Genomic DNA, 27,477 nt, shown 5'->3' with positions numbered 1-27,477 from the left:
TATAGAAGCGCTAAACGCGATCGCGGGAAAATCTCTGCAGTGTCCAGTGATTTTTTCCACGTGTAATCGTGGATAAAAAAATAAAAAAAAACTCCCGCAAAACTCTGCACTTTGCACAAGTGTGAATGGACCCTAAGGCTAGGTTCACGGTTTGTGCTATGGGAAGCAGTGGGGAGAGAGGCCAGCATTATTCCTCCCTCCCACCATGTGGCCCCCTCCTGCTTCCCTATAGAGCTGGAGTAGCGGTTGGAGTGTAATTACTCACCTGACCGCTCGCTCCATACCATGTGTACCCACCGGCAGTCGTCACCTCTCCTTCGTTTCCTGTATGACGCGTGATTACACGCGAGTCAGAGGTTGGGCAACAAGAAAGGTGCCTGCTGACGGAGGGGACACCAGATGCAGTAAGCGATCGGGAGAGCAGTTACATGCCGCACTGCTCTAGCTCTGCAGGGCAAACACTGACTCCAGTGCAGGAGACTTGGGCGCAACCGGAAGCTGAATTATTTCATTCCCCACTATCCATGGCAGCCTGGAGGGGGAATAGTATTTAACACGGCCGGGACTTGTGCAGCAGCAGGATCAGTCATATACCGGCTGTGTCCTGTGCCCAAGTCTCCTGGCGGCAATTCCTCATACACCTGCAGGAGGCCTCATGTGGAGGGAAGGAGGAGGAGGAGATCACCCCCCCCCCCCCCCCCCTGCAGTGGCACCTATACTGCATGCTAGGGTTGCCACAGTATATTGTATGATGGTACATTATAGCGGATCCAAGATGAAAACTACAACAAGTAACTTGTCTATCTCCTCTAAAGTTTAGATAGTCTACACAGCAAATCTGGCTGCAAACTGCTTGAACTGTTTATGATCATTTATTCCCGTGATACAATGAGGGCAGCCATGTTCTGTTTGTCACATTGTCACAGGCTGAGGGCTGGAGATGCTATCTGCTTGCCTGTGTGTAAATTCAGTCTCTCCTCCCTCCACCCCTCTGCCTCTGAAATCAATGGCTAGTAACCTCCTCCTGCCCAGACAAAGCTCCCATAAGCCCTTGCTGCAGTGCCAAGGCACAAAGGAGCTGTGGGCGAGGCTTGTTTAGTTTATAGGGGATTAGAGTATCAAAGCATAAAAAAAAAAAAAAAAGGGGGGGGGGGGGGTATTTGGCTTCAATGAGTGAAAGTTTATCTTGGATCCACTTCCATGTAAGGGGCCGGCCTGGGTCTAAGTTGTGTAATACCATATACCCAATCACAACTAGGTCTACTATTTTTTTTTTTTCAATGTTCTTCCCTAGGTCTAACACCTTATACTGACAATTTATGCACAAGGGTAATAAAGGGAAAATAATAATACACATTTTATCATTCCTCACATAAATCATTAAAAAGGAGCCAGCACAGGCACATAAGGGTATTAATTAATGTGGATACAACAAGGGCTGTGGAGTCGGTCCAAAAATCCACCGACTCCGACTCCTCAGTTTAGGATTCCACCGACTCAGACTCCTCTAATTTGCATATTACAATTTTGTTGATTAAAAGTATGTAACATGAAATTTGTCTCTTAACTGCCAACGCTTAGGAATTTTACAAGACAACTGAAGTGAGAAGGATATGTAGACTACTATATTTATTCCTTTTAGACTAAAACTAGTCCTTGGTAAGAGTACTTGTAAAAGGTACAAACCGGAACAAAGAACATCTATCAGGCCCTAGGCACTGTAACTGTGGGTACATGTAAGAATGATGTGCAGGTACTCTGCAGGGGAATGAGGAGATTGTAAACAGACAACACCTCTGTGGTCAATGTGCACAGCATTCTCAGTGGATTCCCTGCAGCTCTGTGGGGAGTGCATATGTAGAGTATAGTACTACTGTGTAACAAAGTAAACCTGAGACAGATGAAATTAAAGTTTTATACATACCTGGGGCTTCCTCCAGCCGCCTTCAGGATAATCAGTCCCTCGTTGTCCTCCTCCACCACCTGGATCTTCTGCTATGAGTCCAGGTACTTGAGCCAGTCAGGCGTAGTGCGCATGCACACACTCCACCGCCAGGAGCATACTACACCTGTGCAGCACTATTGCGCAGGTGCAGAATGTTCCTGGCTGTGGGAGCGGCATGCGGCCGGACAGCGCTGACTGGCTGAATTACCAGGACTCATAGCAGAAAATCCGGGTGGTGGAGGACAGCAAGGGACTGATTAGCCTGAAGGGGGCTGGAGGAAGCCCCAGGTATGTATAAAACTTTACTTTTCATCCGTCTCAGTTACCCTTTAATTTGTAGTCACCAAACCAAATTTTAACAACATATCAAATGATTTGATTTCATCAGCAAAGGGAGTGCATACATTTGCATAAATCAGCATCAGTGCAGAATTATTTCCATCTCATTGACCATCTCTATTAGTGACACGGCTACACATCAGGCTTTATTCTTACAGCATAGATGTTATTTAGTATATATAAGAGATTCCTGTGTACACATCATATATACAGTCACAATCAGATATGTATATCTGACTTTAAAAATACGGGGACTGCTTTATTGAAGCAGCACAAGTAACTAAGTTTGATTGGTTTATTTCATTTTTGTGGACTAAGCACAGCCATTACTGTATATATACACTTTTAATGACTATTATCTGAGAAATAGAACATTTTATCATATTTTCTATTTTAATTACAGTTACAAATTCATTAGGAGTCAGAGCATTTTTTCCCGACTCAGACTCCGACTCCAGGCACCCAAAATTGCCCGACTCCACAGCCCTGGATACAACTGGTTTTGACTGAGTGGACTAAGCGACTAGCCAAGTAGAACTGGCCAGTTTGATTATGCATTAGAGTCTCTCCAATAGATAGCACATTTTTAAAAAAAAAACAAACAAAACAAAAAAAAGTTATATATTCAATAGCCTATAAAGGAACCTCAATCAGTTCAAGCCACATGGGAATATATGCCACAGTTGTATGCATCAGAGCTGAATTTAGGCCACAGTTGTATGCATCAGAGCTGAATTTAGGCCACAGTTGTATGCATCAGAGCTGAATTTAGGATAGATCACAAGAAGTCCACCAGGATACAATCCTTATGCAGATTTGTCCATACAGCTCTGTCTCAAATGTGTTGGTAGAGTTCCCCTTTTCCTGTGGCGGTATAAACAGTTATGCACAGTGTACACTGAAAGCCAAGGCATAAAGGAAAGGAGTCTGCCAGGATCTGTTCCTTGTGCACAGTTAAATATTAAGCATCTAAAATCACACCCTGGTATGGGTTCACACTGCCAGTGGAATCAGTATATGATAGTAACTACTTGGTATAAATTTAGAAGGAATAGGCTATATAAAATCACTTCATCATAGGACAAAAGGAAACATCCACCAGGATATCATTAGTCAGTATTGTCCCCCATAGTGCTGTATAAATATCTGTGAATACACTGACAGGGATTCACCCTTCTACAGCGAGTTAACAGATTGTGCAAAGCTAAGTAGAGACAATAGTCATTTTAAAGAGAACCTCCGGACTAAAAATCTACTCAGCAGCACTGAAAAGGCTTGGTGTTTCTTTAACAGTTTCCTCAGCATCAGAACTTTGTTTTCTCTAAGGCTGCATTTCCACTTGTGCGGTGCGAATCGCCGCAGTAAAAATTCTCATGCGGATGCGAATTTCGCATGTGGATCTATGCGAATTTAACCATGGCAGTGCTGGTGTGCTTTTCTATTGTTTCTGTGCGAATTTGCATGAAAATTCGCATACCCAAACCTCATGCGAATTTCCTATTAAATATATTGTATGCGATTCGCATAGCGGCATGCGAATTCGGATGGCTCTGCCGTGCAAACTTTTTCTGCACAGAGAACGCAAAGGAATCCTGACAAGTGGAAACAGTCCCATTCACTTGTATTGATATGCGAATTTGCATGCGAAAAACACATGCGAATTCGTGATAGTGGAAATGAGCCCTTATACAAGCCTCATTTTTAGCTGCACAGAAGAAAACTGCCCGGGCATTTTTCCCCTGATGCTGTGCAAAGCATGATGGGATGTCTGATTTTGTTCTCGTTCTGCTGTTTTGGTGCAATTTTTTTTTTTTTTTTTTTGACATTTTGAATTTGAGATTTGAAGCCTAGCGTGTGCAGCTGGGAGGGGTAATCAGGACACAGGATAGTTGGAACTGTGTCTCCTGCTCCTTGTCACCTCCTTTCAACCAAAAAGATGGCTGCCCCCATGAATCACAAACATTTGCCTGTTCTTTTAAAACGGGGTGGGTAAGAGATTATATTAGATCTATTCCTATTAACATAACTAAATGTAACTTAATAACAGTATGTTTGTTTAGGCTGAAGTTCCCCTATAAGCATCCATAGGCATTGAGGTCACAGCGTTCATCACTATAAATGTGCAAATTGCATTCATCGAGTTGGTAACGCAAGGTCCCAGACGTGATGGAATGTGGCAGCTAATGCGTCAGCTTCTTGGCACGCCAACGCTGAACAGTCCCCTGGCCACCTGCATGCCACTCCACCTCAGTCAAATGTGTTAAAGAGGCGCCAAAAGAATAAAAGCCATTATTAAAATGTTTAAAAGTGCTTAGGAGGCAATAGTGGACTTACCTCCTGTTTGCTTGTAGTAGGCAAGTCCACCACTGCCTCCTAAGCACTTTTAAACATTTTAATAATTGCTTTTATTCTTTTGGTGTCCCTGTCCTAGTTTACGCTATACCTAAATATCCACCCATGTTGGAGGGGGATACCCCTTGTTTTTCCTGATCTACAGAGAGCGACTTCTTAACCCTGAGTGAGCACAGGTTAATCTCCTCACCTGCCTTTACAGTGGTTGCCTGGAGGTAACCCTGGTTTGTGAGTATATCGTACTATATTCATAATACCCAATACCAGTACTTACTACACTATATTTGGCTCTGTTCACTCTTTACATATAAATGTGTGAAAGGCCCCACATCAAGAATCCTCATAAGAGACAGGCGACGAGTAGGACAGCCCACCCAACAACCAACCCAGATTAAGGCCCGGTTCACATTAGCGTTCGCTGTCTGGATTCGCCGGGTCGGATCTGGACCATATACTGTACAAACGGAACGGACGTTTGGCATAGCAATGCAAAGTCTATGCGGACGTTCACACGCGTCCGTTCCATACAGACCGGAGCCGGACACTTTTCCAACATGCTCTATTTTTTGGTCCGGATCATCCGGCTGACGCACCATCTGGCAATAGAAACCTATGGGGAATGGAAAGCACAGAACACACAGGATACAAACACCTGACATTCTACCCCACTTCCTATGCGTTTTCTATGGCGGCCATTTTGGATGGGGACACATGGGCCCAGCATTTCTGGAGGGGAGCAGCAGTGACTTTGTGCTGGAGCTGTTTGGGAGTATGTCAGACGTGGAGGTGAGGCCTACACAGCAGAGGACCTGATTCTACAGTCTCTGTACCCAAGGATGGTCCGCACATGTCAAGCCCTCTCCAACAATGACCCCTGCGCTTCTGCTGACCTCCCAGACCCCAGGAATTTATATAGTGTGTCATTAAGATCCAAGATGGCGCCACACCGGTAGCCACGGCCACAGGGCTCCGGCCTCTTTCTCCTGTCCCTCTTTCTTATATGTTTTACCCCCTAACCCTCCTTAATCTATATAGAGGAGGATGCGGGGAACAGAGGCAGAGACACGGACTGGCTCACGGAGGCTCTCACCTACTGGATGGCCGGCTGCGGGCTGCCAGCTGATCGCGCGGTGAGCTGGCCGGCTGCGGGCTGCCAGCTGATCGCGCGGTGAGCTGATCAGCCATGTGCTCCCCCACTGCCATCTCAGGGCCGCTGCGGGTGGCGAGATCGAGGAGGACGCCGGCGGCTGCAGGACCTCTCAGCCACACTTCCCTCCCGGCCCCTCACCACATGGGGCTACTTCGGCGCTGCTGCCCAGGGACACCAGAGGCCACAGCAGTGGAGGGAGACCCACAGTGCTGCTCCGTCTGCTGCGGGTGAGCTCCCGGGGGAGAGGCCACACAGGATCCCCCCCCCTGTGCCCATGGGAAGGGCATCCACAGTGCTGCTGCGGGTGAGGTCTGCAGCCACAGACGAGGTACGCTTCCCCTGTCCACCACTTCTGCCCAGCCAGGGTGCCCCCGGCCCTATATCCACCAATTGCTGCCCAGCCGAGGTGCCCCCCGGCCTCATGTCCACCCTGCTGCCCAGCCGGGGCGGCCCCAGGCCCCACATCCACCACTGCTGCCCAGCATGAGTGCCCCCCGGGCACCACAGGGCCCCCAGTACCCAGCCGTGCGGACTTGTAATTAGAAGCGCTACTCCTGGTTCGAGTGAACTGTCCGCCTCCATCATGAGGCCTGCTGCTTCTGCTTTCTCTCTACTTTCGTGGACAATCGGGTGCACCTGTCTTGTTGGGAGCGTGTCGCTGTGTAGCGTCCAGTGCCGAAAATGGCAGCGCTCATATCAGCTCTCAGGCTGCTCCTCCAGTCCCACTCTTTTCTGCTCCTGCTATCAGTGTATGTCCTGCTATGGTTGTATTACGTTAACTGTATGTATGCTGTAATGCCCTTTTTTTGCTTTTTATTTTTGTTCTGCTTTTATTGTTTATACGTATGTACCATGCTTAACTGTATACGAGGCTCTGCTTCATTTTATGCACACGCTGTTAATGTTGTCCTATGTATGCTTGTACCATGTCTACTTATGTACCATGCTTAACCGTATGCTACTTTCTTGTTCTTTCTTTTCATCAACGACCCTGTATGTGCCAAAACCAATTCCGGGTACAACCCACCGTTGTACTTGGCGAAATAAATTCTGATTAAAAAAAACAAATACCTGATGAAAAACGTATGCAAACGGACCGGAACTGTACGGGTCCGGTCTTTCCAAAAACGCAAGTTTGAACAAGGCCTTAGAGGGATATCTTCAAAACTGGGGTTTTCTAGACAAAATACTACCATATACTGCGTTTTTAGAAAAAAAAAAGAAAAAAAAAAAAAAAAAAAAAAAAAAACACACCACACGTTCTCATACTGTGGAAATTCATACCATCGCAACCATATTGCAGGCATCTATTCCTGGCTACACCTATTCCAGGACAGGAAAAGTGGGATAATGTGGTACCTGATTCAGCAGAATCAGGGCTTTTACTAACATTTGTCAGTAAACTTAGTTCTTAGAGGGAAAAAAAATAAACATAATTTTGTTTTGTTTTCAAGCCCAATATATTACAGGAAATATATAATAAGGCCTAGGTTTTCTTGTCAAAAATCCTAAGTAAAGCTAATGAGTGCAAAATGTCTAACTGCGTGGCAGTGGATGTGTGCAAATTGGCTTTCAGGGGAAAGGGTAAAGAGACTAACAAAATCTTCAGCCTTATTTCTTCTATCCTACAAGTTCCTATACCTGTTCTAATGTAGTCTGTTTTACTGCAGCCTTTCCTAGTTGCACTGTCTCTGTAATATATCTAATCTTCTCTTCTCTGTCGGGTCTGTTGGGCTGAGGCAGTCAGGAATGTGCTGTGCTGCTCTGCTGTGATTGGATAGACTATACACACCCTCTCCAGGCCTCCTGCAGGCTCTGTATGAGGCAGACACTGAGTGTATCACTTGCTTTGTCTTTTGTTTGTAAACACTGCATAAAACTGGCAATTACAAGCCAGGATTTCAGCAGGGAGTGGCAGAAACAGCACAGACGGGCCCAGGAGAACATAAGGAATAGAATGGTTTGCTTTTTATTGTAAAAATTTTACAGTACAGATTCTCTTTAAAGAAATTTTTTTGTTAAAGGCCATACAAATCCTGCAATAAGTCTGCAGCACTTCTACTTCCTGCTTTTAAAGAAAAAGACAGTTATCCAGTGCTTTGCTTTCAAATTAGCTTACCTGCCTCATCTGCCTTGGCAGTCAGTTGAGAGATCAAATTACAACTTGTGATTAGACAAAGGAGGGGGAATTAAACAGGCTAAACTCTAAATACATCAGGCCCAGATTTCTCTCACAGGAGCCCATAAGCACAGATGAAATGGTACCCTTCATGAACCTACTAAGCCCCACCGCAAGTGTGCTGGCCCAGCAGCGACTTCTCCCTTACAGGTAGTTACAGGCGTCCCTTACCATTAGGTAGCCAGATGTACCCTCAGTATTAAGTAGCTAGAGGTGCCAAACTGAAGTCAGTGGAATGCAGAGAGCAGGGTGAGTAACCTCACATTTACACTCATCAGGACTCTGCAAAGTGAAGGAGGGAGGGAAGACACTCTAGGAAGGAAGTGAGCCTCCTTTTCATCAGGCGGAGTCTGTAGGCACATGCCTACAGTGCCTTATGGTAAATCTGGCCCTGCACACACCAAGACACTTTACAGATGTGAGATTTCTACTAAGCTGCATAGGAAATCTGTTAGCATATGTATGTCAGCAAAGAGATGAATGGGCACCTGTAGCTCCTCGCAGAATTTGCACTCGTTACTTTGATTTCAGGCTCGTCAGAATTCTCCACACTGCTCTGCAGTTACCGAACAGGTTATATACAGACAAAGCTAATTCTAGCAGATTCCAGCACCGCATTGGCATAATCCTAATGCACAAGTTATGAGAGTGAACTGCAGTGGAGACTGGACAGAGGCTAAGGCCTAGTGCACACCAGAGCGGTCCGGCAGCGTTTTTCGATCCGCTTGCGGGTGCGGATCCGCTAGGGTAATGTATTTCAATGGGCTGGTGCACACCAGAGCGGGAGGCGTTTTGCAGAAACTCATACTCCCGGGCTGCTGCAGATTTTGGATTGCGGATGCGTTTCTGCCTCAATGTTAAGTATAGGAAAACCGCAAACCGCTCTGAAAAACGGCACTTCAGAGCGGTTTGCCAGGCGCTTTTTGTTACAGTAGCTGTTCAGTAAAGGCTTTACTGTAACAATACATGAAATCTACTACACCAAAACCGCTACACAAAACCGCAAAACGCTAGCTGAAACGCTACAGAAAAAGAAAAGCGTTTCAAAATCTGGTAGCATTTTGCAGATCTGCTAGCGGTTTTTGGTGTGCACCAGGCCTAAGGGCCACATACACACAGTCTTTGGAAAATGAAGAAAAAAAAAAAAAAAAAAAAAATCACAGACCAATCTTACCACCCTTCATGTAGTATGAGAGCCACACCTACACAGTCTTTTCTATGGAGCTGCCCTCCCCATCAGACAGAGATCTTACCCCCTTCCATGTAGTATGAGAGCCACACCTACACAGTCTATTCTATGGAGCTGCACTCCCCATCAGACAGAAATCTTACCCCCTTCCATGTAGTATGAGAGCCACACCTACACAGTCTATTCTATGGAGCTGCACTCCCCATCAGACAGAAATCTTACCCCCTTCCATGTAGTATGAGAGCCATACCTACACAGTCTATTCTATGGAGCTGCACTCCCCATCAGACAGAAATCTTACCCCCTTCCATGTAGTATGAGAGCCACACCTACACAGTCTATTCTATGGAGCTGAACTCCCCATCAGACAGAAATCTTACCCCCTTCCATGTAGTATGAGAGCCATACTCTACACAGTCTATTCTATGGAGCTGCACTCCCCATCAGACAGAAGTCTTACCCCCTTCCATGTAGTATGAGAGCCACACCTACACAGTCTATTCTATGGAGCTGCACTCCCCATCAGACAGAAATCTTACCCCCTTCCATGTAGTATGAGAGCCATACTCTACACAGTCTATTCTATGGAGCTGCACTCCCCATCAGACAGAGATCTTACCCCCTTCCATGTAGTATGAGAGCCATACCTACACAGTCTATTCTATGGAGCTGAACTCCCCATCAGACAGAAATCTTACCCCCTTCCATGTAGTATGAGAGCCACACCTACACAGTCTATTCTATGGAGCTGAACTCCCCATCAGACAGAAATCTTACCCCCTTCCATGTAGTATGAGAGCCATACTCTACACAGTCTATTCTATGGAGCTGCACTCCCCATCAGACAGAAGTCTTACCCCCTTCCATGTAGTATGAGAGGCACACCTACACAGTCTATTCTATGGAGCTGCACTCCCCATCAGACAGAAATCTTACCCCCTTCCATGTAGTATGAGAGCCATACCTACACAGTCTATTCTATGGAGCTGCACTCCCCATCAGACAGAAATCTTACCCCCTTCCATGTAGTATGAGAGCCACACACACAGTCTATTCTATGGAGCTGCACTCCCCATCAGACAGAAATCTTACCCCCTTCCATGTAGTATGAGAGCCACACCTACACAGTCTATTCTATGGAGCTGCACTCCCCATCAGACAGAGATCTTACCCCCTTCCATGTAGTATGAGAGCCACACCTACACAGTCTATTCTATGGAGCTGCACTCCCCATCAGACAGAAATCTTACCCTCTTCCATGTAGTATGAGAGCCACACCTACACAGTCTATTCTATGGAGCTGCACTCCCCATCAGACAGAGATCTTACCCCCTTCCATGTAGTATGAGAGCCACACCTACACAGTCTATTCTATGGAGCTGAACTCCCCATCAGACAGAAATCTTACCCCCTTCCATGTAGTATGAGAGCCACACCTACACAGTCTATTCTATGGAGCTGCCCTCCCCATCAGACAGAGATCTTACCCCCTTCCATGTAGTATGAGAGCCATACCTACACAGTCTATTCTATGGAGCTGCACTCCCCATCAGACAGAAATCTTACCCCCTTCCATGTAGTATGAGAGCCACACCTACACAGTCTATTCTATGGAGCTGCACTCCCCATCAGACAGAAATCTTACCCCCTTCCATGTAGTATGAGAGCCACACCTACACAGTCTATTCTATGGAGCTGCCCTCCCCATCAGACAGAGATCTTACCCCCTTCCATGTAGTATGAGAGCCATACCTACACAGTCTATTCTATGGAGCTGCACTCCCCATCAGACAGAAATCTTACCCCCTTCCATGTAGTATGAGAGCCACACCTACACAGTCTATTCTATGGAGCTGCACTCCCCATCAGACAGAAATCTTACCCCCTTCCATGTAGTATGAGAGCCACACCTACACAGTCTATTCTATGGAGCTGCACTCCCCATCAGACAGAAATCTTACCCTCTTCCATGTAGTATGAGAGCCACACCTACACAGTCTATTCTATGGAGCTGCACTCCCCATCAGACAGAGATCTTACCCCCTTCCATGTAGTATGAGAGCCACACCTACACAGTCTATTCTATGGAGCTGAACTCCCCATCAGACAGAAATCTTACCCCCTTCCATGTAGTATGAGAGCCACACCTACACAGTCTATTCTATGGCGCTGCACTCCCCATCAGATAGAAATCTTTCCTCCCATGTAGTATGAGAGCCACACCTACACAGTCTATTCTATGGAGCTGCACTCCCCATCAGACAGAAATCTTACCCCCTTCCATGTAGTATGAGAGCCACACCTACACAGTCTATTCTATGGAGCTGCCCTCCCCATCAGACAGAGATCTTACCCCCTTCCATGTAGTATGAGAGCCACACCTACACAGTCTATTCTATGGAGCTGAACTCCCCAGACAGAAATCTTACCCCCTTCCATGTAGTATGAGAGCCACACCTACACAGTCTATTCTATGGAGCTGCACTCCCCATCAGACAGAAATCTTACCCCCTTCCATGTAGTATGAGAGCCATACCTACACAGTCTATTCTATGGAGCTGCACTCCCCATCAGATAGAAATCTTTGCAAGATGCTACACACAGATGCTGTACAGACACAAAGATCAGTATCTGCAAAAGATCTGTTCCTGCCAAAAATCCATTCCTGCAAATTGCATTCATAGTCTATGAGATCTGCAGATCATCACACACCTTGTTTAACTGACACTCATCTGCAGATTAGACCATCTTAGATCTGAAAATCTATCCTGGTGGATCTGATCTGCAGATGAATGTCAGTTAAATCGTGTGTATGATGATCTCATAGACTATCATTGCAATTTGCAGGAATTGATTTTTGGCAGGAACAGATCTTTTGTGTCTGTACAGCATCTGTGTGTGCAGCATCTTGCAAAGATTTCTGTCTGCTGGGGAGTGCAGATCCATAGAATAGACTGTGTATGTGTGGCTCTCATACTACATGGAAGGGGGTAAGATTTCTGTCTGCTGGGGAGTGCAGCTCCATAGAATAGACTGTGTAGGCGTGGCTCTCATACTACATGGAAGGGGGTAAGATTTCTGTCTGATGGGGAGCGCAGCTCCATAGAATAGACTGTGTAGGCGTGGCTCTCATACTACATGGAAGGGGGTAAGATTTCTGTCTGATGGGGAGTGCAGCTCTATAGAATAGACTGTGTAGGCGTGGCTCTCATACTACATGGAAGGGGGTAAGATTTCTGTCTGCTGGGGAGTTCAGCTCCATAGAATAGACTGTATAGAGTATGGCTCTCGTACTACATTGGTCTGTGATCTTTCATTTTCCAAAGACTATAGTCTGATGTGTGTATGCACCTTTAGTCAAAGCCTGCATGCAGTGTTAGAATGACATGATCCATTACAACGAGTGTGAACAGGTCAAAAGAATTGTATGGCTAGTGAGTTGGCATGCGGTATTCTAGGACGGTTGTGCTGTGAAAGGTCCCTAGAGTACAAGGTACACGGCTTCCAGGCTGACATCAGGACTGCAGCAGTAAAGATTATGTACTCTCACACAGAAGGTAAAGGGTAAATACTGTATGTGGAAATGTAGACTGCAGCTTACCCTTCAGAGCTGGTGTTTTCTGAAGCCAAGGAATGGAGGCAGAGCCAGTATGGCAGCTTCCACTTGCTGTACAAGTAGTTCCAGGAGGACAGCAGTGTTCCTTATCAGCGCAGCACATGGCCTGCAAGGGCAAACTACAGGTTAGCCAGATCACACCTATGCACTAGGGACAGCCCCACATCTCCTACAACTCCCATGCACTAGGGTAAGGCCCACATCTCCTACAGCTCCCATGCACTAGGGACAGACCCACATCTCCTACAACTCCCATGCGCTAGGGACAGACCCACATCTCGTACAACTCCCATGCACTAGGGACAGACCCACATCTCCTACAACTCCCATGCGCTAGGGACAGATCCACATCTCGTACAGCTCCCATGTGCTAGGGACAGCCCCACATCTCCTACAACTCCCATGCACTAGGGACAGACCCACATCTCGTACAGCTCCCATGCACTAGGGACAGACCCACATCTCGTACAGCTCCCATGCACTAGGGACAGACCCACATCTCGTACAACTCCCATGCACTAGGAACAGACCCACATCCTGTACAACTCCCATGCACTAGGGACAGCCCCACATCTCGTACAGCTCCCATGCACTAGGGACAGCCCCACATCCTGTACAACTCCCATGCACTAGGGACAGCCCCACATCCTGTACAACTCCCATGCACTAGGGACAGCCCCACATCCTGTACAACTCCCATGCACTAGGGACAGACTCACATCTCGTACATCTCCCATGCACTAGGGACAGCCCCACATCTCGTACAACTCCCATGCACTAGGGACAGCCCCACATCTCCTACAACTTCCATGCACTAGGGACAGCCCCACATCTCCTACAACTCCCATGCACTAGGGACAGACCCACATCTCGTACAACTCCCATGCACTAGGGACAGCCCCACATCTCGTACAACTCCCATGCACTAGGGACAGCCCCACATCTCGTACAGCTCACATGCACTAGGGACAGCCCCACATCTCGTACAGCTCCCATGCACTAGGGACAGACCCACATCTCCTACAACTCCCATGCACTAGGGACAGCCCCACATCTCGTACAACTCCCATGCACTAGGGACAGCCCCAAATCTCGTACAACTCCCATGCACTAGGGACAGACCCACATCTCGTACAACTCCCATGCACTAGGGACAGACCAACATCTCATACAACTCCCATGCACTAGGGACAGACCCACATCTCGTACAGCTCCCATGCACTAGGGACAGACCCACATCTCGTACAGCTCCCATGCACTAGGGACAGAACCACATCTCGTACAACTCCCATGCACTAGGGACAGCCCCACATCTCCTACAACTCCCATGCACTAGGGACAGACCCACATCTCGTACAACTCCCATGCACTAGGGACAGCCCCACATCTTGTACAACTCCCATGCACTAGGGACAGCCCCACATCTCGTACAACTCCCATGCACTAGGGACAGAACCACATCTCGTACAGCTCCCATGCACTAGGGACAGACCCACATCTCGTACAACTCCCATGCACTAGGGACAGACCCTAATCTTGTACAGCTCCCATGCACTAGGGACAGACCCACATCTCGTACAGCTCCCATGCACTAGGGACAGCCCCACATCTCGTACAGCTCCCATGCACTAGGGACAGACCCACATCTCCTACAACTCCCATGCACTAGGGACAGACCCACATCTCCTACAACGCCCATGCACTAGGGACAGCCCCACATCTCCTACAACTCCCATGCACTAGGGACAGCCCCACATCTCGTACAACTCCCATGCACTAGGGACAGCCCCACATCTCGTACAACTCCCATGCACTAGGGACAGCCCCACATCTCGTACAGCTCCCATGCACTAGGGACAGACCCACATCTCATACAACGCCCATGCACTAGGGACAGACCCACATCTCATACAACGCCCATGCACTAGGGACAGCCCCACATCTCCTACAACTCCCATGCACTAGGGACAGACCCACATCTCCTACAACTCCCATGCACTAGGGACAGACCCACATCTCGTACAGCTGCCATGCACTAGGGACAGACCCACATCTCGTACAACTCCCATGCACTAGGGACAGACCCACATCTCGTACAGCTGCCATGCACTAGGGACAGACCCACATCTCGTACAACTCCCATGCACTAGGGACAGACCCACATCTTGTACAACTCCCATGCACTAGGGACAGCCCCACATCCTGTACAACTCCCATGCACTAGGGACAGCCCCACATCCTGTACAACTCCCATGCACTAGGGACAGCCCCACATCTCCTACAACTCCCATGCACTAGGGACAGGCCCACATCTCGTACAGCTCCCATGCACTAGGGACAGACCCACATCTCGTACAGCTCCCATGCACTAGGGACAGACCCACATCTCGTACAACTCCCATGCACTAGGGACAGACCCACATCTCGTACAACTCCCATGCACTAGGGACAGACCCACATCTCGTACAGCTCCCATGCACTAGGGACAGACCCACATCTCGTACAACTCCCATGCACTAGGGACAGCCCCACATCTCGTACAACTCCCATGCACTAGGGACAGCCCCACATCTCATACAACTCCCATGCACTAGGGACAGCCCCACATCTCGTACAGCTCCCATGCACTAGGGACAGACCCACATCTCGTACAGCTCCCATGCACTAGGGACAGACCCACATCTCGTACAACTCCCATGCACTAGGGACAGACCCACATCTCGTACAACTCCCATGCACTAGGGACAGACCCACATCTCCTACAACTCCTATGCACTAGGGACAGACCCACATCTCGTACAGCTGCCATGCACTAGGGACAGACCCACATCTCCTACAACTCCCATGCACTAGGGACAGACCCACATCTCGTACAGCTGCCATGCACTAGGGACAGACCCACATCTCGTACAACTCCCATGCACTAGGGACAGACCCACATCTCGTACAACTCCCATGCACTAGGGACAGCCCCACATCCTGTACAACTCCCATGCACTAGGGACAGCCCCACATCTCGTACAACTCCCATGCACTAGGGACAGCCCCACATCTCGTACAGCTCCCATGCACTAGGGACAGACCCACATCTCGTACAACTCCCATGCACTAGGGAGACCTACATCTCGTACAGCTCCCATGCACTAGGGACAGCCCCACATCTCGTACAGCTCCCATGCACTAGGGACAGACCCACATCTCGTACAACTCCCATGCACTAGGGACAGACCCACATCTTACAAATCACATGCACTAGGGACAGACCCACATCTCCTACAACTCCCATGCACTAGGGACAGACCCACATCACGTACAACTCACATGCACTAGGGACAGACCCACATCTCGTACAGCTCCCATGCACTAGGGACAGACCAACATCTCACAAATCACATGCACTAGGGTAAGGCCCGCATCTCGTATAACTCACGTACACTTGCAAATGGACAGCATCCCCACTCTCCAGAGGCCAGGCGGCAGCAGGTTTCTGATCCAGGACATACTGAAGTCGCATCACATTGCACTGTGGCTGGAGAGGAAAATGTGACAATATTGTAGGCAGATGTGAGCTACACTGCACTGGTCAGCAAACCATAAGGGCTTTAGTTGTGCATCACCACATTTTACACGGCTAGAGAAGAAAACCAGGAAAAATCCATAGAATAGTAACAATACATAACAAGGAATAGTGTTATCTTGTGACAAAGCATACATAGACCTCAATATAAGGAGAACCTTTCATATAGAGCACTTTACAGTACTAATGACAGGGAGAGGACACAAGATTAGTTAAAGGCCACAAGGTAACCTAACCAATGAACCATTTTGTCAGGCATTAGGCAGCTGCAGAAAAAAAAAAAAAAAAAAAAAAAAAAAAAATTCTGCCCACCAAAACCTGCCCCCCGAACTGGAGACTTCCATGCCCCTGCTGAACAGTGAATCCCTGTAAAGGCGCATACACACGCTGTACTTTAGTAAACGACGGGTCCGTCAGACCCTCCCACTGTGCGGACGATCTGCTGACAGTAGCACAGGTGTACAAGCTGTCGGAAGACTGATAAGACTGCTGACAGATCTGCTCAGTCTTATAAGTCCGCCGACAGACTGTATACACTTGCTGCTGTTGGCAGAACGTCCGCCCAGCGGGAGGGTCTGACGGAACTGTCATTTGCTAAAGTACTGCATGTGCACACGCCTTAAATATAATGCTGTTTAAAGAACTTGATCTGGTCCCTAAAAACTCCATCAGAATTTATTGCCTTATGTACAGCAAGATGTCCCCAGGATTCATTGGTAGTGAAGGTAGGTTATCAGTAGTGGAGTGTTATGTTTAGCCATAGCAAAATATTGGTAATCTTAACTGATATTTGACTATTGGAATACAGTAGCAAATTTTAGCAATATTCTACTAGCGGCAATCCCCTGCGCTCTTTTCCAGGTGCCCTTTCTCAGGTACGCCCCAGAAATCCCTTATAAACTATCCATAAGTATGCAGTGCTGTACATAAACCTAAGTGCAAAGTCTCACACACCACCAAGCATGTGCAAACGTTTCCAGCTTGGCTGCAGCAGACTGGTATACTCCTGCCCCTATGGCTAGGACTGGTGACCGACTGCTCAGATAAGAAAAACATTCCCAAAGCAGCAGCTGGCAGCCCAGGAATCTACTACAACCAGGTCACATGCTATGTATGAGCCAGATGATATGCTCCTGCCATTCCATGTCCAAGCAACCCATTGCCAGGTCATGGTACTATAGCACCTGCCACAGACATAGGTTCTCCTGAAAGCCATTAGTGGGAAACATCTGCTCATACACAGAAGCAGGAATGGCCCACCCCCATCTTTGTTACCTTCCTCTCGTAAAGCTGGAGTCTTTGTGAACATGTTGATCTTGGAATCCCCGGAAACGCACTTCTGTTCAGTAAGATCACAATTGGTCCCAGCAGGGCAGCAGTGGATGTGGTCTCCACAGCAGACAGCCTACAGTACAGAGCAGAAAAAGTTTTTTCTAGAGGGCTAGTACAGTAAAAACTTGGATTGCAAGTAACTTTGTTTAAAGGGGAACTTCAGCCTAAACAGACTCATTAAGTTATGTTAGATTATTATCTATCCATTTTAATTCTTATCCCTCAGTTTTAACAGAACAGGCATTTGCCTTGGTTTGTGATTTCATGGGGCAGCCATCTTTTTGGTTGAAAGGTGGTGACGAGAAGCATGAGACAGTTCCAACTGGCCTGTGTCCTGATCATCCCTCCCAGCGGAATGCCCTAGGCTTCAAATCTCAAGTATAAAAAAACAAACAACCCCCCCCCCCCCAAAAAAAAAAAAACCCAAAACAGGAGATCAGCAATCCCATCATGCTTTGCACAGCATCAGGGGAAAAATGCTTAATTGAAGCAGCACAAGTAACTAATTTTGATTGGTTTATTTTTGTGGACTAAGCACAGCTATTACTGTATGTATAAATTTTTTATGATGACTATTCTGAGAAATACACCACATTTTCTATTTTAATTACAGTTTAAATTAGGAGTCTGAGTATTTTTTTCACTGACTCCAGGCACCCAAAATTGCCCCGACTCCACAGCCCTGGTATTGTCCAATTTCTAGACTCCAAATCTATAAAAAAAAAAAAAAAAGTTTTCTATTGAAAGCAAATGCATGAACAGACCAAAAGGTCCTCTACAAAACCCATGTAAAAAAAGTTCTAATTTAATACAAGATGTAAACTGGAGCAGATTAACTAGCAGTCTGGTTGCTAAACATGCCCACTTAGAAAGTACTTGTCCCCTTGTCCAACAGACGCGGTGCCTTGCATAATCCTGTGAAACCTGACAGTTTTCCCATACGAGCTCGTTACCACTATGGGGAATACAGACTGATTAATAGGGTGCACAGGCACACCTCAGCCCATAGCTCAGGGCTATGGAGAAGCTGCAAGTCCCTTGTGTGCACCAACAGATTTATGAGGGCCTGAGCCCACGAACGCAGTGGTATCTGCTTTTCAGAAACACATATCAATGTTACAGATGCTGAAAAGTGAACACAACTGCGTTAGTGGGCTCAGGCCCCAAATATTACACAGAATGACTTTTCAGGTCATTACATTTGCAGGCTTTGAAGTTGAGAGGCTACTTACAGCTATCATTGGGCAGCATCCAAACGTGCGATCACCCAGGTCACAGCAGGTGCTGCCATCAGGACAGGTGGAGCCATCACTGCAGTTTGTTCGGTGGAGCTTCTCTGCAGTCAGGAGAACTGTGGGATTGAGAGTTACAGAAATTACTTGTTGTGCGTTTCATGGCAATGCATCCACTTCAGGCAAAGAATGCTCACAATACAATTTAAAGCGGGACCCAAACCAAACTTTTTTAATTGAAAATATTTAGTTGCACCGCTCTGACACATACAAAGATAAATAAACACTCCTTCATGCCTATGAGCATTTCAGTGCATGCTTTTCCCCCTTCCCTTTCCATAACTAGGGTTATACAGGTGGCAGCCATTACTTCTGAGCTTAGTAGAAGGTTTTAGATCATGGGTGTGTCTGTCATCAGCTACCCTCCCTCACAGGGGCGTGGTCTTTGTGAAATGTCACACAAGCTGAGATCACCTCCCCTGTGACATCAGTAGCAGCCTGTGTTTTGTTTTTTATCTCCTCCACCAGTCTGCCGGATTCTGTCCCAGCAATATGAATGGAAGGGAGGGGTTCCTCCAATAAATGTAAAATATTTTATATTTCTCATCATGCAGCTGAAAAAAGGCTGCTATTTATTATTATTATAAGTTAGAAAATAGATTTTATTTCTGAAATCTTGTATTTTTAATTTGGGTCCACTTTAAGGCAGATATTAATAGACTTAAGGCGGCACAGCACTTACCAGAAACAAGCAGCTTGGTTTTGGCAGGAAACTTCTTGGACATAGGAACTCTGCTGTTACCAGAGACGCAGCTTCCATGTTCCAAGTCACACTTTGTGTCATGTGGGCAGCAGTGAGCGTGATCACTACAGCATATAGCCTAAAACCACAGCAACAAGTCAACATACAACAGCTACATCGGATTCTTCCATTTTTATGCAGCAGCAATTAACAGACTTCAGTGACTATCCTTCAAGTGGGGGTTATAATGAAATGTGACTATTGTACAAAGAAAAAAAAATCCAGGCACATGGCCTCTAGTTAGGACATTTAGGCCTCCTTTCCATGAACTGTTGAGCTGTGTGCTCAGCAAGCAGTTACCAGGCAGAAGTAAGCAGTTATCATGCAGTAACAAGCAGTCACTAGGCAGCAGTGAGCAGTAGAGAGTTTGAGAGGCATTTCACTGCCCATCAGCGGTCTGTAGAAAGGAGGCCTTAAAGGGAACCTTAACTGAACGGGGGGTAACAAGTTTTACTTACCTGGGGCTATTACCAGCCCCCTGCAGCAGTCCTGTGCCCTCGGCACCGCTCTGGAATCCTCTGGTCCCCCGCTGTCACTTAGTTTCGTTTTTGACGACTCACCAGTCGCCGGCCGCCATGCGTATTATTGGACGCATTCACCAATGCAATTAGCGCTATTGCGGACCGCAACGCGTCCAAAAATACGCGTTGCCGCATATCTACGCGTGCGGAATGCGGCAATGCGTATTTTTGTACGCGTTGGCGGTCCGCAATAGCGCTAATTGCATTGGTGAATGCGTCCAATAATACGCATGGCGGCCGGCGACTGGTGAGTCGTCAAAAACGAAACTAAGTGACAGCGGGGGACCAGAGGATTCCAGAGCGGTGCCGAGGGCACAGGACTGCTGCAGGGGGCTGGTAATAGCCCCAGGTAAGTAAAACTCTTTACCCCCCGTTCAGTTAAGGTTCCCTTGAAGTCATTTAAAGGGGTTATTTCGCGAAAAAAGTAGGCAGTTAAAAAAAAAAAAAGTGACAGATGACAGGTTTTGGGCCAGTCCCATCTTTTTAAGGGGGATTCTCGGGCCTTTTGTTTTTAACAGCATTTCCTGAACAGCAGTTTAACTGCCAAAATAGCAAGATACCAGCCGGCCTCCCTAATCACTTGCACACTATTAGGTCAGTTAGATTTTGCAACTGTTCAGGAAATGCTGTTTAAAAGAAAGCCCTGAGAATCCCCCTTAAAAAGATGGACTGGCCCAAAACCTGTCATCTGTCACATTTTTTAACTGCCTACTTTTCGCGAAAGAACCCCTTTAACCTCCCTGGCGGTAAGCCCGTGCTGAGCATGGGCTATGCTGCCGGGAGGCACCGCTCAGGCCCCGCTGGGCCGATTTGCATAATTTTTTTTTTGCTAGCTGCGTGCAGTGCCCGATCGCTGCTGCTACACGCGTCGCCGCAAACCCCCCCAGACCCCGTGCGCTGCCTGGCCAATCAGTGCCAGGCAGCGCTGTGGGGTGGATCGGAGTCCCCTTTGACGTCACGATGTCGGTGACGTCATCCCGCCATGGCGACGGGGGAAGCCCTCCAGGAGATCACGTTCTTTGAACGGGATCACTTGATCTCCGATCGCCGGCGGCGATCGGAGGGGCTGGGGGGATGCCGCTGAGAAGCGGCTATCATGTAGCGAGACCTCGTCTCGCTACATGAAGAAAAAAAAATTAAAAAAAAAACAAAAACACGCATTTGCTGCCCCCTGGCGGATTTTGACAAACCGCCAGGAGGGTTAAGGAAAGGGAGGTGCTAAAGGGGGTGTGGCCAGAATAGCAAAAAAAAAGTAACCCTTTGCACACTCACATGCAAATGTTCAAACAAATGCATTCACAGATTCACTCATCCAGGCACAACTGTTCTCCCTACAGCTAAGTTACAAGCCGGGATTTTAGTTCACAGGAGAATGCATTCTTATGCTTAGTCACCTATACTGCGCAGAAGTACCCAGGTAAACATAGGTGTCCTAACTCTAGCTCTGTAACATGCATAGTGCAAACATGCAAACACATTCATTGCATCAAACCTATCAATGAATTAGGAGCACACATCCTGACGTCCTCTCCTGGGACAGATAGTGCATCTTACCAATCGCACAAGGGAGCTAACGTTATGTGTCCATGTGCACCATGCACATACACCAGCATAAGCTGTCTGCTTGCTGACAAACACATACAGGGGAAGGGGGGAGTGCACCGAATTAAAACCCTAGCCACAGGGGTCAGTAACAAAAAAAAAAACCTACATTTACCTGGGTACATCTGCACAGTGTAGGTGACCAAGCAAAAGAATGCATTCCTTTGTGAACGAAGACCCCAGCTTTTAGGGCTGGTGCACACCGAGCGGCTTTTTCAGCGTTTCTGCAGCCGCTTGCGGCTGTGGATACGCTTGGTCAATGGATCTCAATGGGGTGGTGCACAGCAGAGCGGGAGGCGTTTTGCAGAAACGAAAAATGCCTGGGTGAGGCATTTTTGGGATTTCGGATGCGTTTCTGCCTCAAAGTATAGGAAAAACGCAAACCGCTCTGAAAAACGGCTGTTCAGAGCGGTTTTGCCAGGCGGTTTTGTTACAGAAGCTGTTCAGTAACAGCTTTACTGTAACAATATATGAAATCTACTATACTGAAAACCGCAGCAGCAATCCGCAAAACGCCATAGAAAAATGAAAGAAAGCGTTTCAAAATCTGCTAGCATTTTGCGGATCTGCTAGCGGTTTTTGGTGTGCACCAGGCCTTAATTTAGCTGCAGGGATAACAGTGGGGCCTAGATGAGTGAATCTGTGAATGCATTTGTTTGCACATTTGCATGCGAGTGTGCGAAGGGTTACTGATTTTTGCTATTGTACAAACAATAGATCATACAAGAAATGGCCCTTGCTCAGGGTGAGCACACAGACACTGCAGCAGGCCACCATTCTAACACCTCCCTTCAGCCAGTTATTTCAAGAACTCCATCTAATCCTTGTAAATATGCAGGTTAAGAGCTTGCGCACACTGGCGGTGCTGAAAGGATTACAGCATTGCAGGGCAGTGTGCGATACACCATTACAGAGAGCTCCGACTGATGGATATAGATAGAACGTACTGCTGCATAATGTGTAACAAATCACTGCTGCATGTATTTACGTGCGAAAAGCAGCGCCACTCCATGCAGAAACCCTTTCTAGTGCGTTCAGTTACGCGTATCCCTCCTCACCCTGAAATAAGCCATTTCCCATAAAGGCAGGGTTTACAATCGTGTGCAAGTCGTCTTAGGGCTTATTCACATTAAAGTAAAGTGGCCATGCGATCAGAACATTGCACACCGCTGATCCCATACACTAGAGTAAAGAGGTCAGCGCTGTGCATGGCCAACAGAAGGGGGGAAAGAGCCTGCAGCAGTGATAGCGCATCATGCAACGACAGAAGGGCAGTCTATGCATATCCACCGCTCTTACATGTCACATACCACACGAGCTGCCGAAATGCACAGATGTGAACGAGGCCTAAAGGTCTGAAAATGTATTTGCCGCACATCAAATGAAAGTCAACAAATAAGGTCCACACAAGTTTAATGCAAACACTTGTGTTTACCTTTATCTACTGGGGAAACAAATGAGGTAGAGTATGTAGAGAGTGCTGCTTGCATTTTGCACGCTAAGCACAGATACGATAATTAAGGCCTCTTTTCCACAAAGAACTGAACTGCTAGTTTATTGCGCATTTCAGCCACCGCCCGGCTGTCGGTCACAAGTGCCATTCAGCTGCAGTTACATGCCATTGGATGGCAGCACTCAGTAACTGGAGCGGCAGTGTTACCCGGCAGAGAAGGAGGAAAAAAAAAAAAAAAAAAAAAAAAAAAAAAAAAAAAGTCTTGCGTGTGTACAATACTCAGATGCAACTACATGGGGTTGGCGCCTAGCCCCCCCCCCCCCCCCAATGCCAAGCATGAGCAAGTGCCCGGCCCATAGACAGGAGCATCTGACAGACTGGATTCACCACCTTCAGCTCCTGCGGAAGAGGCCTTAGCTGCAGTGCTGGTCACAAAGAGGAGATTGTCTCAGAGGAGATTCTTCTGCTGCCTCTTTATGGTCACTTAAAGTTGGTGATGGGAACTGTGAAGCAGGTTGGGTGGCTGTTTCTCTAATAAGCTTGGAGGGGCCAGCCAGGTATTTATTTTAGCAAGCAGAGCAGGTGTGCAATGCAAAATCCATACTAGGGCTATAAAATCACATGCTTCGCATTGGGTTGGTTTAGATATTCTCACTGAGCACTGTTGGCGAGGCAACGAAATATTAAAAAACAAAAATTAACCTATCTGGAGATACAGGTGAGGGGAAGGGGGTAGTAATGAATTTAGTTCTCATGTTCTGAGCCATTCCAAGAAGGTACAGAAGAGCTGTTTTAATGTACAATTACAGACTGAACCCATTGGAGTCATATGCAGTAGTTTAGTTTTCTTTGGTCAAGTGAACAGTTTCATTATCACACCTTGCCATTCAGTTGGTTTTCTTACAAGTAAAATCAGAGTTGAGAGAACCCAAAAGGAAACCTAAAAATGTCTGAACATAAAATGTTCCATTTTAGAATGAATAATGTTGGAATTTGATGTTCCCACATTTGGGGTAACATTCCAGAGGACCTTACCTGCTGGAGTGGGCAGCATCCCCAGCTCTGATCAGACATTTGGCAGCAGGTGGCATCATTTGGGCATTCTGAGGATCCATCCGGGCAGATTACTGCTGACTGATTGATGGCTGTAAGACAGATTGGCATGAATGGATATTGCATGGGGAGATAAAACACTCACCTGCCAGCACACAAGTAAGTGGGACATCTCACCTGGGAGGCAGGAGTGGCCGTCCTCAGAACACTGAGAGCCGGTGGGGCAGCAGTGATGGCCATCTTTGCAGGATATTCCCTAAGGGGTGTTAGAGACAAGAGTCAGAATCTGCGGCTTCAGGCCGACAATGCCAACAAGCATACTTCTGTGGTAGTCACTGGAAGGGCTCCTATATGGACAACACTTGCACACCAAGGAAAGTTAGTAAAAAGCTTTGTTCCCATTACACACATGCATTGAGTGCTGCAACAACAGCGCAGGAGATTTGGGCGCAGCCGGCGCCACCATAGACTAATAGGAATTACGGCTTCAGCGGCACACAGGGAGTAACTTCAGTGCCGTCAGAAGACGGAGCTCAAGTTACTTGTAAAAACACCAATTTGGCCGTCAGCAATAGCTGGAAGCAAAATTACATCATTCCCCACCATCCACGTGGACCTGCAGGGGGAATAGTAATTGACGCCACCAGGACTTGTGCAGGAGCAGGGGGAGCAGTATCCTGTGCCCAAGTCTCCCGGTGGTGATTTCATAGGTACGCACAAGCATTCCTTCAACATACAAGCAACAATGTGCACAGACATTCTGCATTTGGCAAAAGTCTAATTTTAAAATAAAGGCTCCGGTTGTCAGATGCCTTTGCAGAGTCTGGTTGAGACTAAAGGTGGCCATACACTGGTCGATTTGCCATCAGATTCGACCAACAGATAGATCCCTCTCTGATCGAATCTGATCAGAGAGGGATCGTATGGCTGCCTTTACAGCAAACAGGTTGTGAACCGATTTCAGCCTGAAACCGATCACAATCTGTTGTGGTGCTGCTGCTGCTGCCCCCTCCCCCCCACATACATTACCTGCTCCGCCGGCGTGACTCCAGTCCCCCGGTCACCGCTGCTCTGTCTGCGCTCTGGTCTCCAGGTCCGGCATGCCTCACTTCTTCTAGCCCGGCAGGAAGTTTAAACAGTAGAGCGCCCTCTACTGTTTAAACTTCCTGCCGGGCTAGAAGTGAGGCATGCCGGACCCGGAGACCAGAGCGCAGACAGAGCAGCGGTGACCGGGAGACTGCAGTCGCGCCGGCGGAGCAGGTAATGTATGCGGGCTCTATTGCGTCGGTCGTCGGGCACTCGAACGCCGCTAGCAATGCGCTCTTTACCCACGGGCGATCGACTGTTATTTTCCGCACGGCGCGATCGACGGGATCGGACGAAATGGATCGAAATTCGGCGTGTAGTGTGAACGATTGGCAGCAGATTCGATCCCAGTGATTGAATCTGCTGTCGAAACGGGCGCAAATCGGGCCAGTGTATGGCCAGCTTAAAGGTGGCCATACACTTATAGATTTGCAGCAGATTTGGCCTGTCAAGTCCAATCTGACAGGAATCTGATGTGTGCCACACACTAGGAACAGATTTCCAATAGATTTTAGGATTAAGTCTATTGGAAATCTATTGAAAGTCGATCTAAAGCCATTACTGCACCATTAGATCCCAAACAACTCTACGGGCCATCGATCTGCTACCAGCAGCACATCGAACTAGATCTTCCATCCTGTCAGATAGATCAAATGAATCGAAATAGGCCACAAGTAGAATGGGGAATTTGATAGACTTGATTTCTGATCGATTCTAGAAAAAAAAAAAAAAAAAAAAAAAAAAAAGACAGGCCCCTTTACTTTGTTTTTCCCCATTCACTGCAACTGGAGGAACTATCCATATATTACCCACTATGGCCTCAATTCATCAAGCAGTACCGTATGCGATAATGCAGAAAACAGCTGACTTTACCAACCACTTAGGAAAAGGTCAATTCTTGACCGCTACTGCATGAAAAGCTGAAATTCCCGATCAGTGAGGTAAATTACTGACTTGTGGGGTAATTACCTCAACACATCAGTAAATGTCAATTCATGAAGACTACAACATGCGGTAAAGCCCAGAAACCTTACCGGCAGCTCTGGTGTGGTGAAATCAGAGCGGAGACTGTGGGAGGCCAGCGGTGACTCAAACAAGCAGAGAGGGATGAGCTATGACTGGCAGGAGCAGAGCCAATAAAACATTGCCTCCTGAAAGTCCTGATCGGGTTTTGATAGGTTGAAAAGGCTTCTCGGGAGGTGCCAGCTTTTCTAACCCCCCAGGCTGTGAGACGAACAAAAAAAGGCTTCCCCTGCAGCCAACCCCCCCCCCCCCCCCCCCCAGGTTCCCGTTTAAATATAATGCTTTCGATATTTTAGACTCCATGTTCAATGTCCATGAATAAATAAAAAAAAAAAAAGAAGTTTTATGAATGGAGACCAGTGAGATTAGGCTTGCCACTGGCAGAGGGGCTTACCCACATGCCTGCGAATATGTGGAAAACTGATTTGTTGATGTTTTGTGCTAATCCACTGGCTGAGTTTTGCCTGCAGGTCTATGTCCTTTTGCCAAAACTGTTGGCACAGAGGACAGATATAGGCACAAGTGGTTAACCTGGTTGTTCTGTCTAGCATGAGTAGGTGCTGCTGCCAGTAGCGTGTCAGTAAGTGAAGTGGCTCTGACCTACTTTGTTCCACTACAGGACTTGTCTCATTTACTTCAAGAGCTGGTGAGTTTACAATTCAGGTCTGAAGTGGACCCGAACTCTTGCACAGGACTGATGGAAGACAAAGAAAAGCACCCTGTATGCATTTAAAGAGTTTAGCCTGTCTAATTCCTCCTCATTTGTGTCTAATCAAACTGTAATTTGATCTCTCCGTGTCACCTGACTGCCACGGCAGATAAGCTCATTTGAAAGCACAGGATGTTAAAGGGAACCAGAGACGTTGGGGGAAAGCTGTTATACATACCTGAGGCTTCCTCCTGTGCACGGATCGCTCCCACGTTGCCGTCCTCCGCTGCCTGGATCCGCCGCTTCCGGGTCCCGTCATTACCGCCAGTCGGCCGGCAGATGCGGCCAATTGTCCGCATCACAGGGGGCTCCCTCTA

The 27,477-nt window shown here is 47.4% G+C and overlaps 1 protein-coding gene across 1 annotated transcript in view; it reads right to left on the bottom strand.

The window, feature by feature from the left end:
* The window catches only part of LOC137540892 (progranulin-like), a 65,041-nt gene that overhangs the window by 14,185 nt on the left and 23,379 nt on the right, over nt 1-27,477 (bottom strand). Inside the window, exons 4-10 of the mRNA XM_068262078.1 lie at nt 24,520-24,598; nt 24,325-24,434; nt 19,654-19,792; nt 18,912-19,030; nt 17,623-17,752; nt 16,205-16,299; nt 12,756-12,876 (exon numbers count right to left, since the gene is read on the bottom strand). Coding sequence (XP_068118179.1) covers nt 12,756-12,876; nt 16,205-16,299; nt 17,623-17,752; nt 18,912-19,030; nt 19,654-19,792; nt 24,325-24,434; nt 24,520-24,598 — 793 coding nt within the window. The remainder of the gene's footprint in view (nt 1-12,755; nt 12,877-16,204; nt 16,300-17,622; nt 17,753-18,911; nt 19,031-19,653; nt 19,793-24,324; nt 24,435-24,519; nt 24,599-27,477) is intronic.

This window comes from Hyperolius riggenbachi, chromosome 12 (assembly GCF_040937935.1).
Source record: "Hyperolius riggenbachi isolate aHypRig1 chromosome 12, aHypRig1.pri, whole genome shotgun sequence".
NCBI lineage: Eukaryota > Metazoa > Chordata > Amphibia > Anura > Hyperoliidae > Hyperolius > Hyperolius riggenbachi.
The sequence above is the reverse complement of the archived record's forward strand: the minus strand, read 5'-3'. Positions and strand labels throughout refer to the sequence as shown.